Raw genomic sequence first — 13556 nt, forward strand, 5'->3', positions numbered from 1 at the left:
TTTTGTTTTTAAATCAAGCTTTTATTTACTTTTATAACAAAATAAGAAACAAAAACACTAGCAGATGTTGCTTATGCTGAAAAACACTGATATTACAACAATCAAAATACTTCTATTGCCAAAAGTAAACACACTTGTCTCCGATAGCCAAGCTAAACTATTGTAGATTTCTATTTCTTGATCCGCTTTTAAGTGCCACGAAGAGCGCACTGTGGCAGTTTAAAAATCTCTCAATTGACTATCACATCTTGCCAATATAAAAACCCGAACAGTTACTCTCCAGTTGTGGTCTTTAACTAGACATCATACGGGGAGCAATACTCATGGACATCAACTCTTGGAAGAGAAGTTTGCAGGCATATGGCATTCGAACCAACGAAATCTGAAAGAAAGAGACAAAGTTAATATATGATACCACACACTAGACTCTGGTTAAACACAACAGCTTGAAGTGGGTGTTGGTGAGCAAAGCATTCTTGGAAGAATAATGCAAGAGGAATGGTAGCCATATTGGGTCAGAGGTCAATGTCATTTAAATTTGCAAAATTTGTGTGTCAGCTTTGTAAAACTACTGCCAAAAAAGGTTTACTTCTTGCACAATCAAACTTAACCAACACAATCATAGAATATAGATGTGTACCAAATATGAAGGCAGTATCTCAAAGGATGACCACAATACAGCAGCCATATATATATATATATATATATATATATATATATATATATATATATATATATATAATTATGGTGAAAGGTACCATTACATTTTGCTCAGGTGTTTCTCACTGAAGATATGAAATGCAGCCTTGTATGTTTTTTTTTTCTTTTTAATCTGCAGCAGTTGGACACCAATGTAGGTTTTATAAAAGCTTACCTGTGTTTTATTTCTACACCCACGACACTCGTATGTGTGTGTCCTTGTATTTGCAATTGCCATCAGTCCACAGAGATTACACACATGGACTTGGTATGGATCAGAAGCTTCAAACAGCCTTTCCCTCAAGAACTGCGCAGCTCCGTGAGCAATCTGACAATCTCGTTCCATTTCACCGAAACGCAGCCCTCCATCCCTGAAAAATAGAAAAAACAGCATATCCATTTCAATGCACTTCTAAGGTAGCTACTTTCATACCCATGTTGTCCACCTGTGGATAGAACTGACAAGGAGGTGAAGTCACAATCTCTTGGACCTCTTTATTTCTTACATTTACAAGGCTAAAGTTCTACCTAAATCATAGAATGCTCCAATTAGAGAAATGAGATTCAAATGTTACTATTAATTTAATATGCTAAAAGAACAACTACTGTAAATTTAATGCATTTACAGTGAAATCATGTGAAACCTAAAAAAAAAAAAAAAACATTTGTGGTAGTAGAGATCAGTCTTTATTGTGTAAAACCAGAGTATGCAATTAGACATGGCATTAAGAAAAACTACCATTACTAAATTACTGTTAAATGAATACCAGATAGATTAAATAATTTTAAATGCACATGGAGTAAAACGGCCTAGTCCCACAAGCAAGCCATGTTCTTGGGGATGTATTTCAGATAATTAACAGAAAAGTAAATATAAGAAATTTAAAAAAAAATAATAAGCACAATTCAGCAAAACACAATTTTTCGACCATTTGACTTTATCATCAATGCACTCACCGCGATCTACCCTCCATAGGCTGCCTGTTCAGGATCTGAACAGGTCCACGAGCACGCGAGTGAATCTTGTCATCCACCATGTGCTTTAACCGCTGGTAGTATGTGGGGCCAATGAAAATCTGGGAAGTCAGTTTGCGACCTGTAAAACCATTGTATAACACCTGCAAAATAACATTCATTTAGTTAGTCCGACATTACAATTTTTCCTTTCTGATAAAAAAAAAAGACGTCAAGCACAGGTCTCTAGTCATTTTTTCTCCGGAAAAAGCTGAGAAAAGCTTTCCGTGGCCGAGAGGGTCCAATAGAAGCAGAAGAAAAAAAAAGAGGCGGATCTGAGCAATACGCATAGTCCCTTCACCACAGACATAACACGGACAAACAAACAAGATAGCTGCTTCCGCATCCAGCGCTCAAAGAATATCACAGACATTTTCCAAGCTTTTTGAGATGTTATAGTAATAAAATAATGACTTGGACAGCATTGTTGAGGAGTTTGGTGATAAAATGAGTGATCAGGAGATGATTTATCAGTATGCACTACTATGAAGAGATATGTGATAAATGCAGCGAACAAGGAGTGGGGCAGGTCTGGAGATGCAGTACTGAGTGTCCTGTTGATACGCAGTGCCTGTTAAACCTGTTTTACTATGAATAAAATTACTTTTAAACAGTGTGAAAATAAATTGGACCCGACTCGCCCGACAAGCGCTGAATAAATGGACCGCAAAGGGTTAATGGGTTCATGCAAGCAGTATTAAAAAGCAAGACCACACAATGAGTGGACATGGATACACAACTGCAGCCTCACCCCCTTAGGAGGTGGTACCTCCAGGGCAGCCATGAGACAAGTTTGCTGGGCAATGTGGGGAAACTCATATGCCATTTGCTATTCCTGCACTGTGAATGCAGAGAAGGAGCTTCAATCTGAGTCAATCACTGTTCATGACCACCATAATCCAAACACCCAAATTCAGAAAAATGGATAATAAATTAATTGGAATTACAAGTGTTAAAAGCATACCTCATTTCCTCTCAGATGATAACCATATTCAGATAACAGATTGGAAATCTTTTGCACATTCACAGCATCATTGAAAGGTGTGGCGTCGCCAATCTCCCCCTTGTTTGCTGACACCTGTTCAGGAATACAAATAAGAAAACAATGATCAGGTATACTTTTATTGATAAGCAGGTACAAGATTGACATCGCAAAAATGGGGGGCAGAATAAAAACAGTTAATTGTGCACAAGATTCTAAACTTCAGCAGCCTTTTAATTAGGGGTGAGACCGAATAGTCGAACATTCGACTATTCGATAACGATGGCACCTATCGACAAGTGAATCCAACATTCGAAAGCTAAAAAAAAAAAAATGCATATATTGATTTTATTTTAAAGCCTGTACTGCTGATTGGCTCTGTATGTAGCGGTAATGAAGATTGACTGGAGGGTGGGATTTGTTATTTCTTGTCTGTGATTGGCTAAACTAGAACGTACCTCGGCTAACGATGGCTTCCTCACAGAAATGTTCTGCATGGAAATACTTTGACAAAGTAAATGAAAACACTGTTAAGTGTAAAATATGTGCAGTGGAATTAAACTACCAGAAATCTACAACTGGTATGTTAACCCACCTAAAAGCCAAACACCCTTCTGTGACGCTAGCAACGACAGAAAAGGAAAGAGGACTGCAACAAACCGCCATTGCATCCTTTGCGGTGAGGCCTCGTCAGTGTGACAACGTCGTACGTGCTGAAAAACATCAGCCCTTATTGCTAATATGGTGGCAAAGGATATGCTTCCCATAAGTTTTGTTGAAGGTGAGGGATTTCGGGAGTTGATGAAATTTGTGGAACCTGAATACACAGTCCATGCAGGAAAAACCCTGCACTAAAATAATTACCACTCGACTCGAAAAAAATGCATGCCGATTCAGCAGCGTCTGTCCGCAGAAACTTGTCAAAGGCTGAGGAGGTGGTGATTACTACAAATGCGTGGACTGCACCGAATACCGAGTCGTACGTCATAATAACCTGTCATTTCATTGAGGATTGGGAAATGAAAAACGTAGTTCTACAGACTCGCGCCACGCCAGAGAGGCATACAGCAGAGAATCTCGCAAATGTGTTGAACACCGCTGTAGACCATTCGGGTTTAAGGGGGGAAATCACTGCCTGTGTTCACGACAATGCCAGCAACATCATCTTCGGAGTTTGTTGAATGGGACTCGAATTTGTGCTTTGCACACACTCTGCAGCTCGCCTTCAACGATGGCTTTAAACTTGGTGCCATACATAATGTAGTCGGTGCGGCCAGCCGTTTTGTGTCACATTTTTATCACAGTGCAATAGCTACTCAGGCTCTGAAGTTGAAACAAAAACAACAAACTCTGCCTGAGCACCGTCTGCTGCAGTATTGCCGGACCTGATGGACATGCTGATTTTTTTAAACAAGAATAAGTGAACATGATGATAATAATAATGGACATTGCTAGCCTAACTATTCCTAAAGTTTTTGTTAGGATTTGCTTCCATGGAAGGCTAGTGCGTTAATGCCACTCAGGCCTTTTTGTTCATTCATTTATGTATTAATATTATTAAGCTAGCTACATACATAGCAAGCTATTGCCTACAGGCTATTTATTTTTTATTCACTGGAACTCGAACGCACAGGTATGTTGCCGATTTGATTTAACGTAGACCGGTAGTCTGCATGTTGTGTGTGGTTTGAAAACGTGGGAAAAGTAAATCGTTTAGTTAAGTGGATTGTATAAATTAGCTAGCTAGATAGTCTAATGCATTTTGTATTTCGCTGTTATGACCGGAAAACATTATTGCCACAAGGATGCTAATGTTAAGGCATTTGCCTCGCAGCTCACATTGCTAAACTATTATTGAATGAAAATTAAATTAATAATTGAATAAAAATTATACAGGAGACGCCCATATTTTATAAGCAAGCGTTCCTTTTTTTTTTTTTTTTTAATTGTCACAACCTTTATAGTTCATTTGAAATTGTAATTAACGGAAAAGCTAAAAGCTTGTGACAATATCGGTAAAAAAAATAACACTTGCTTGCAAAATACGAGAGTCTCACACGAGAGTTGACAGGTATGCTTATGTTATTGCTGCTGTTACTATGGCATTTCTGTATGTTTCCTAATAGGAAGGTGTTTTTTTACATAGCCTAATGTTTATTTAACAAAGTTGTTAAAGTTGTTGTGTTAGCTAAGTATTTTAAAATAAAGTTCAGAATTTATTGCAATTGCAATAATTGTCGCTTTGCATTATTTCGCATTTAATGTACGTCTCATTTTGAATGGGAGGCGGAGGGGGGGGGGGGCGACTATTCGATTAGTCGACCTCAACAGCTGTGGAATTATCGATAGTCAAAATATTTGTCGTGCACATCCCTACTTTTAATACAGATCCAATAGTTTATTGTGCTGGAGTTTTTATATAGTTCAAGTAAAACAATGCAAAAGTCTTGTACACTAAGAATAGTATTCCCCCCCCCCCCCCATTTAGTCAACACTAGCATTATGATTGGTGTATAATAAAAAACACACACACACAACAAACATACCTTGCCCTGAAGACATTCAATCAAATGGCCAACTGTCATTCGAGAGGGGATGGCGTGAGGGTTGATGATGATATCAGGTGTTATACCTTCACAGGTAAAGGGCATGTCCTAACAAAAGCACACATTTAAAAAAAAACAATATCCAGATCATAATTTGACTGACAACAAAGCATTAAAATAGTATAGCATGCAATGTTCTGCACAATTCATAGCTGCTTTAGAGTTCTGATAGGTCTGATTTATTTCTGTCATTTAACACTGAAAGATGGTTTAATAAAGCAGAGGTCACGACTATGTGGGGATTATTCAATTGATCTAAAGCAGAGGTGGATCTATATATTGCAATGTTTTAAAATTACACAAAGGGGGACTTAGAAAACCAACTTCAACAATGTATGCGAGTCGCTTATGTTAATTTTTGTATGGTAAAAAAGTAGGTTGGGCCCTCACCTAATTTTTAAAGCTGTGGCATTATTTAGATCCATCACTATTTTTAATACATTTAATATATACCCTTATAATTTCCACTGGCCAGTTCAGATACAGGTAGGTAAATAAATAAATAAAAAATCGGAGACTAGGCCAAACAAGGCCACGCATCACTATTCACATGCAATCTTTGTTTTAAAAAGTTCCTACATTCAACAGGAATTACGGGTCTAACTTTAAAAGATTGGCTACATTCTACATGTACTTGTTTATATCAAGGGCTCATCACAGGAAGTGCAAGGAGGGTGGTCTGAAACCACCACAGAGAAGCACCTTATAATGGCCTCATTACTGATACTGCCAACAATTCCATGATGATTAAAAAATTACATGCGATTAAAAAATGATCTGTAAAATAACTAATGTGAAAAGTACATTTAGCCAACATAAAAGAAAAAAACAAAACAAAAAATACATATAAAGGCATGCGTGTGATAAACTCTTACCTCTTGTCTATACTGGATACCACAAGTACCCTTTTGCCCATGCCTACTGGCAAACTTGTCTCCAATCTGTGGAATTCTTACTGAACGCACCTTTGGAGAGAGAGAGAGAAAAAAAATGGTAAGGAAACAAGTGTTTGAACTGAAACATCATGAGAACTGACATTTTCAAACAAGATGCCCATCAAGGCTCATCTGGTTCCTCATAAATGGACAGATTCCAAAACTGTCAAATTGGTACCTTAAAGGATCCAAATGATTCTGCCTCAAAATGACTAGGTAGTCCATTCTATACCGTCACCACTCTGAAGTAATGTCTCCTTCCCTCTGTCCTATGTCTAACTGTATTCTCTGATCCATGTCACCGACAGCTGGACTCACCCTAATTTTGCAGAACTTGTAACCTTCCTGATTGAGCGTCACCATTACTTGATCCACAATACCAGTTTCACTGGTGCGGAGGAAAGTGCTACAGTCTCGCTTCGTGTATCTCCTGTTTGTGCTTTCCAGCTCATCGTCGTTCTCGGGCAGAGTCACAGTTTTACCGATAATGACGTCCTCCCCAGAGACACGAACTCCAGGTGCTATCAACCCATCATCATCCAGCTTGTCATAGATGGCATGCCTCATACCTGAAATGTTTAAAACAAAATCATTAAAATATGTGCTGCTTCAGCCTGAAATTACATTTTTATACAAAACTGCAAAAAGCATACTTTTTGGGGGGAGGGGGGTAGGATAAAACACATGACTGTTTTAATGCTTTATTTAGGACTTCAAAAGATATCTTTAGGACTTTCATTTGAGTTAGTTAAAAGTTACGACATACATTTGGAGAAGGCTCCATAACCATAAAAATTGAATTGTGGTTTGTCACACTTGAGAATTATTGTATTTCTTGTTCTTATTGTATGACTTATATTGTAACACTTGAATGTATTTGTATTTGCTTGCGATTGTAAGTCGCCCTGGATAAGGGCGTCTGCTAAGAAATAAATAATAATAATAATAATAATAATAATAATAATAATAATAATAATCGAGGACCAAAGCTGGCAAAGGCACATAAATAACCAAGCCCCATGCCCTGTATGTCTCCAAGTGACAGGTGCAGAAGACACAGGTCAGGGATGCGCCATTTTAAAATGGCGCACATATTTTTTTTATTTTATTTTTTTTATAAATTTAGTCGTTGCCAATTAGTTTTTTTTTTTTTTAATTATTATTATTATTATTTTCTTCCCAATTTGAAATGCCCAATTATTTTTTAGGCTCAGCTCACCGCTACCACCCCTGCGCTGACTCGGGAGGGGCGAAGGTGAAGACACGCTGTCCTCCAAAGCGTGTGCCGTCAGCCGCCCGCTTCTTTACACACTGCGAACTCACCGTGCAGCCGCCTCTGAGCTACAGCGTCGGAGGACAACGCAGCTCTGGGCAGCTTACAGGCAAGCCCGCAGGCGCCCGGCCAGACTACAGGGGTCGCTGGTGCGCGATGAGCCGAGGACACCCTGGCCGACCTAACCCTCCCTCCCCCGGACGACGCTCGGCCAATTGAGCACCGCCCCCTGGAAGCTCCCATCCACGGTCGGCTGTGGAATAGCCTGGACTCGAACTCGCGACGTCCAGGCTATAGAGCGCATCCTGAAATGGAGCACATATTTTAAATTGGGATGACAATGTGTTTTGTCAAGAGACAAAAAAAATGATGTGAAATATGCGGGGAAGAACATTCATACACTTTTTCATTCCTTGCCACTGCCGTTTCCTCACAGTAAACAGTGGCCAGACACAGGTTTACTTGTGCATTTTTGTAGTTGAACAAGCAAAACAAACTGAAACTTAACTTTAAACACTTCGAACAAAACAAAATGTGGAAATGCTGTTGTAAAATGAAGGGGAAAAGACTCACTGTTTCGGTTCTCGTTTATTACATTCCACATAAAAGTAGCAACAAAAAAATATATAAAAATAAAAATAAAAAATATATACAATCTATATAAAAATCACTGCACAACATTTCCAGCAAACTGGTTACTGTTTAAGCGAGGCATTTCAGAATCACGTGCTTGCCTTTTGTCTGTCCTATGAGATTCTGACACTAAGGCAGCACAACGATAGAGATCATAATTTGGGTTTGTTTACTTTTTGCTGTCTAAAACTTTTAAATAGAGGCTTGAGCTGCTGTGTTGATCCTGTGTTTTTTTTATTTTTTATTAAATCTCACAGCTCTTTCATTTGCCATTTTTTAAACTGTCCCACAAATTCTGGCAAGGAGGTAAATAAGTGCAAGGTATTTTTGTCATTTGAAGCAAAGACAAACATCTGATTTTTGTATCCAGATACATGTCAAAAAATATCCATTTGAATATTCGTCCCAGCACTAATTTATTATATATATATATATATATATATATATATATATATATATATATATATATATATATATATATATATATATATATATATATATACACACATACACACAGAGTACTGTGCAAAAGTTTTAGGCAGGTGTGAAAAAATGCTGTAAAGTAAGAATGCTTTCAAAAATAGACATGTTAATAGTTTATATTTATCAATTAACAAAATGCAAAGTGAGTGAACAGAAGAAAAATCTACATCAAATCAATATTTGGTGTGACCACCCTTTGCCTTCAAAACAGCATCAATTCTTCTAGGTACACTTGCACACAGTTTTTGAAGGAACTCGGCAGGTAGGTTGGCCCAAACATCTTGGAGAACTAACCACAGTTCTTCTGTGGATTTAGGCAGCCTCAGTTGCTTCTCTCTCTTCATGTAATCGCAGACAGACTCGATGATGTTGAGATCAGGGCTCTGTGGGGGCCATACCATCACTTCCAGGACTCCTTGTTCTTCTTTACGCTGAAGATAGTTCTTAATGACTTTCGCTGTATGTTTGGGGTCGTTGTCATGCTGCAGAATAAATTTGGGGCCAATCAGATGCCTCCCTGATGGTATTGCATGATGGAGAAGTATCTGCCTGTACTTCTCAGCATTGAGGAGACCTTTAATTCTGACCAAATCCCCAACTCCATTTGCAGAAATGCAGCCCCAAACTTGCAAGGAACCTCCACCATGCTTCACTGTTGCCTGCAGACACTCATTCGTGTACCGCTCTCCAGCCCTTCGGCGAACAAACTGCCTTCTGCTACAGCCAAATATTTCAAATTTTGATTAATCAGTCCAGAGCACCTGCTGCCATTTTTCTGCACCCCAGTTCCTGTGTTTTCGTGCATAGTTGGATCACTTGGCCTTGTTTCCACATCGGAGGTATGGCTTTTTGGCCGCAAGTCTTCCATGAAGGCCACTTCTGACCAGACTTCTCCGGACAGTAGATGGGTGTACCAGGGTCCCACTGTTTTCTGCCAATTCTGAGCTGATGGCACTGCTGGACATCTTCCGATTGCAAAGGGAACTAAGCATGATGTGTCTCATCTGCTGCAGTAAGTTTCCTTGGCCGACCACTCCGTCTACGGTCCTCAACGTTGCCCGTTTCTTTGTGCTTCTTCAAAAGAGCTTGGACAGCACATCTGGAAACCCCTGTCTGCCTTGAAATTTCTGCCTGGGAGAGACCTTGCTGATGCAGCATAACTACCTTGCATCTTGTTGCTGTGCTCAGTCTTGCCACGGTGTATGACTTTTGACAGTAAACTGTCTTCAGCAACCTCACCTTGTTAGCTGAGTTTGGCTGTTCCTCACCCAGTTTTATTCCTCCTACACAGCTGTTTCTGTTTCAGTTAATGATTGTGTTTCAACCTACATATTGAATTGATGATCATTAGCACCTGTTTGGTACAATTGTTTAATCATACACCTGACTATATGCCTACAAAATCCCTGACTTTGTGCAAGTGTACCTAGAAGAATTGATGCTGTTTTGAAGGCAAAGGGTGGTCACACCAAATATGGATTTGATTTAGATTTGTCTTCTGTTCACTCACTTTGCATTTAGTTAATTGATAAATATAATCTATTAACATGTCTATTTTTGAAAGCATTCTTACTTTACAGCATTTTTTCACACCTGCCTAAAACTTTTGCACAGTACTGTATATATATATATATATATATATATATATATATATATATATATATATATATATATATATATATATATATATATATATATGACACACACACACAGGTCGCGCTAGCTTTTCTGTTCATGCGTTCCTGAAACGCACATGCACAAAATTTGGTGTCCCATCCATCAAATACTAAACTATTGTTAACACAAAGGCTAATAAACTCCAGGGATGTGCATTTAGGTACATTTTTATGAACGTTTAAACTCCATGCCACATTAGTAATTTAAACAATCTCGGTCTGTGTATAGTATACATATGAACACAGACAACAAGGACGGGATTCTAAGCAATGTTTGTTGCTTTCATCTACGTGTCTTCATATTTTTCTGCATGCCAATAACAGCATCGCCATGTCTGTGTCTTAAAAGAAGATTCTTAAATTTGTACATCTGCGTGTATATGCTTTTTTTGTTCTTTCTTTTTAGCCCAGCAGCTTTTTCACACACACACTACAGTACATCTTACCGTCTCGATAAACAAGCCATGGATACTTAATCTCCCATTCAAAATAATAAGAATATATTTTTCGTTTTAGTTTTTCTGCATTGCCACTGCTTCAGTCACTGTAGTATTCGTACAGTCAGAAGTAGATGGCAGAAATGCAGATGGGTGATCTTCATGAGAATCCCCTGAAGATGCTGACTGCTTAGCAAAAAAAACTGATTGACAACTGACTTGCTGTCAGTGTACAATATTTTTCCATCAAACATTGTTTTTACTAGTAGAAAGGTTTCAAAATACAATATTAATATTTCCCTTACCTTGACAGGTTTCGCGTGTTGGTTTTTCAAAAATTTCCTCTTGGTCAAAGCCTTTCTTAGATTCCTGTTCTTTGTAAGAACGGTAGAATACAGACCTAGTAAAATAAATAAAAACAAAATATTATATTTTATATATATATATATATATATTCTGCTTTATCAAAATGCCAATGGGGTACTTATCTGGTGGACTGATTTCATTATTTTTTTTAACTGTTTAAATGTAACATTTATGCATCCCAAAACATACTGTAACTTACTGTAAAGTGCTGCCCTCTGTTGAAACACAAAGGGGATTCTTTACATTTATGTTTTCCTAAAATTTAATTTATTTCCCGTTTAATATCCTATTGTGTTTTCTGTATAAATTGTATTCTACTTAGATTCATGTTTGCTTTATTTATTAACAATTTCAGGGAAAATGCTTTTGGACAGATGGATTATTGTGTTTAAGTGAGCTAGGAAAGCATATTGGCAACACATCACCAAGTATTCAAACAAATTCTTATACAGCATCCATGTTAAAGTATGGAACATTTGTATACTTTTATATAAAAGTGGTGGTGTTGTATGTATCCACGCATATCCATACAGTTTTTCTAGCCCTAACTAATGGCTTCAATTCTGTCCCTAACTCCACATATGCCTGTGACAACCTCACAAACAGAAAAGCAGTGCCAGATAATCATAAGATCTGTATACAAACCTGAAGAAGCCTCTGTCAACAGCAGAGCGATTCATAATAACAGAATCTTCTTGATTGTATCCTGTGTATGACGCAATTGCCACTATCGAGTTGATGCCTGAAGGAAGAAAACATATACAGTATTTGTGTCCCTATACAAGCCGCCTTCGAGGAATGTAAACAATTTAGACTGTCAGCAAGGATTGCATTCTAATAAAGAACACAGAAATCTAAACATAAGGAGACTGCAGTATACAGACTGCAAGGATATACTTAGTGTGGACATAGCAGCTTTAGTCTCTACTGTTAACTTTTCAGTGGTAGTAACACAAATATTAATATTCAAATTACACAAAAAGCAAAAGAAGTCTGCTTTACACAAATGGGGAACTCAACAGAAGAAAACAAAAAAATGAAAAAATTAGTCATTTGAGGAAACACAAATTTGGGTTAGATTACCTCTTAAAATAAATAAATCTGGGGTAGCTAAGATTATTGCCCTTATATGGGTGTAGTGCACAAAATATTTTCCAAGGTTTTGGTTCTTGCATTGGATTATGAATGTGGAAAACTGTTTTATTTATTTATTTTTAATTACCTTCAAATTGACATTAAAAAGGTAAATGTGAAACTAAATTTACTAAAAACACCCTTCTCTTTTCTAGTATTCCTTAAGTAAAATGCTTTGGGTAGAATAGACTACAACAGTGGTTCTCAAACTTTTTCACAGATCACCTGATTTTATTTTTTGTTTTGTTTTTAATCTCAGCAGACCACACAATAAACAGTAATGTGTAGATATTGAACTTTGTCTATTATTATTATTATTATTATTATTATTATTTTCTTAGCAGACACCCTTATCCAGGGCGACTTACAATTGTTACAAGATATCACATTATTTTTCCATATAATTAAATTATTTTTCACACATTATTTTTCCATAGAATTACCCATTTATACAGTTAGGTGTTTACTGGAGCAATCTAGGTAAAGTACCTTGCTCAAGGGTACAGCAACACAGTGTCCCACACTTGGGATTGAACCCACGACCCTCCAGTCAAGAGTCCAGAGCCCTAACCACTACTCCACACTGCTGCCTCCTTTTCTGTAACATTGCGGGTTATGTCAGCTCTGTTTATGAAGCGATTGAGACCAGCACAGAAGCTTCATTCATTTTAATTAATTACAATAAATGGAAACGTTGAAAACCTCCAGTTTAATGTTTACAACAAACAGAATCTTGTTTGAGGGATTCTTTTTTGTCCAAAGCAGGATATATAATAAAATTGCTTGTTTTTTTGAATAACAACCCCCTTTTTTGTATCTGTTTTATGAGCGGGATAACACTCCAGGGCTTGTGTGTTGTGTTTAAACCTTTTTTTAACTTGGAGATATTCTCTATGTAGCATTTTCTTCCTGCTTCTGTAGCTCAGTATTTAAGGTCTCATATTTTGGCTTTTCCGATAGGATTTATAAACTATACTGCAGCTTCCTTTCTGTAATTACGTAGCCTTTTCACGTGGTCCGCGGACAACAGACTGAGAACCACTGGATTACAACAATTCCTTATCACATGAGACCTAAGTTATGTGATTAATCGACTGCTCTCAGAATAAAACTCTGCTTTGACACATACCTGCTGGAAGTTCTCTGAATCGTAGGTACTCCATAGAACGTGTCGTCACCAAGGGTTTCTGCGGGTAATACAGCACATGCGCCAGGGTGTCCATACGCACATGGAAGTTTGTAATATAAACACCCATGGCTTGCTTACCCATAGCAGACTGGTATGTGTTTCTTGGGGACTACAACAAAAGAAGAAAAA

The 13556-nt window shown here is 37.7% G+C and overlaps 1 protein-coding gene across 1 annotated transcript in view; it reads right to left on the reverse strand.

Annotated features, from left to right (window-relative positions):
* The window catches only part of polr2b (RNA polymerase II subunit B), a 25149-nt gene continuing 11593 nt past the window's right edge, over nucleotides 1–13556 (reverse strand). Inside the window, exons 16-25 of the mRNA XM_034013821.3 lie at nucleotides 13368–13536; nucleotides 11750–11846; nucleotides 11044–11138; nucleotides 6555–6805; nucleotides 6177–6266; nucleotides 5242–5349; nucleotides 2678–2791; nucleotides 1657–1817; nucleotides 875–1070; nucleotides 1–382 (exon numbers count right to left, since the gene is read on the reverse strand). Of these exons, the coding sequence (XP_033869712.1) occupies nucleotides 293–382; nucleotides 875–1070; nucleotides 1657–1817; nucleotides 2678–2791; nucleotides 5242–5349; nucleotides 6177–6266; nucleotides 6555–6805; nucleotides 11044–11138; nucleotides 11750–11846; nucleotides 13368–13536 (1371 nt within the window). The 3' untranslated portion in view covers nucleotides 1–292. The remainder of the gene's footprint in view (nucleotides 383–874; nucleotides 1071–1656; nucleotides 1818–2677; nucleotides 2792–5241; nucleotides 5350–6176; nucleotides 6267–6554; nucleotides 6806–11043; nucleotides 11139–11749; nucleotides 11847–13367; nucleotides 13537–13556) is intronic.

The sequence above is a fragment of the Acipenser ruthenus genome, chromosome 2 (genome assembly GCF_902713425.1).
Source record: "Acipenser ruthenus chromosome 2, fAciRut3.2 maternal haplotype, whole genome shotgun sequence".
In the NCBI taxonomy this organism is placed as follows: Eukaryota; Metazoa; Chordata; class Actinopteri; order Acipenseriformes; family Acipenseridae; genus Acipenser; species Acipenser ruthenus.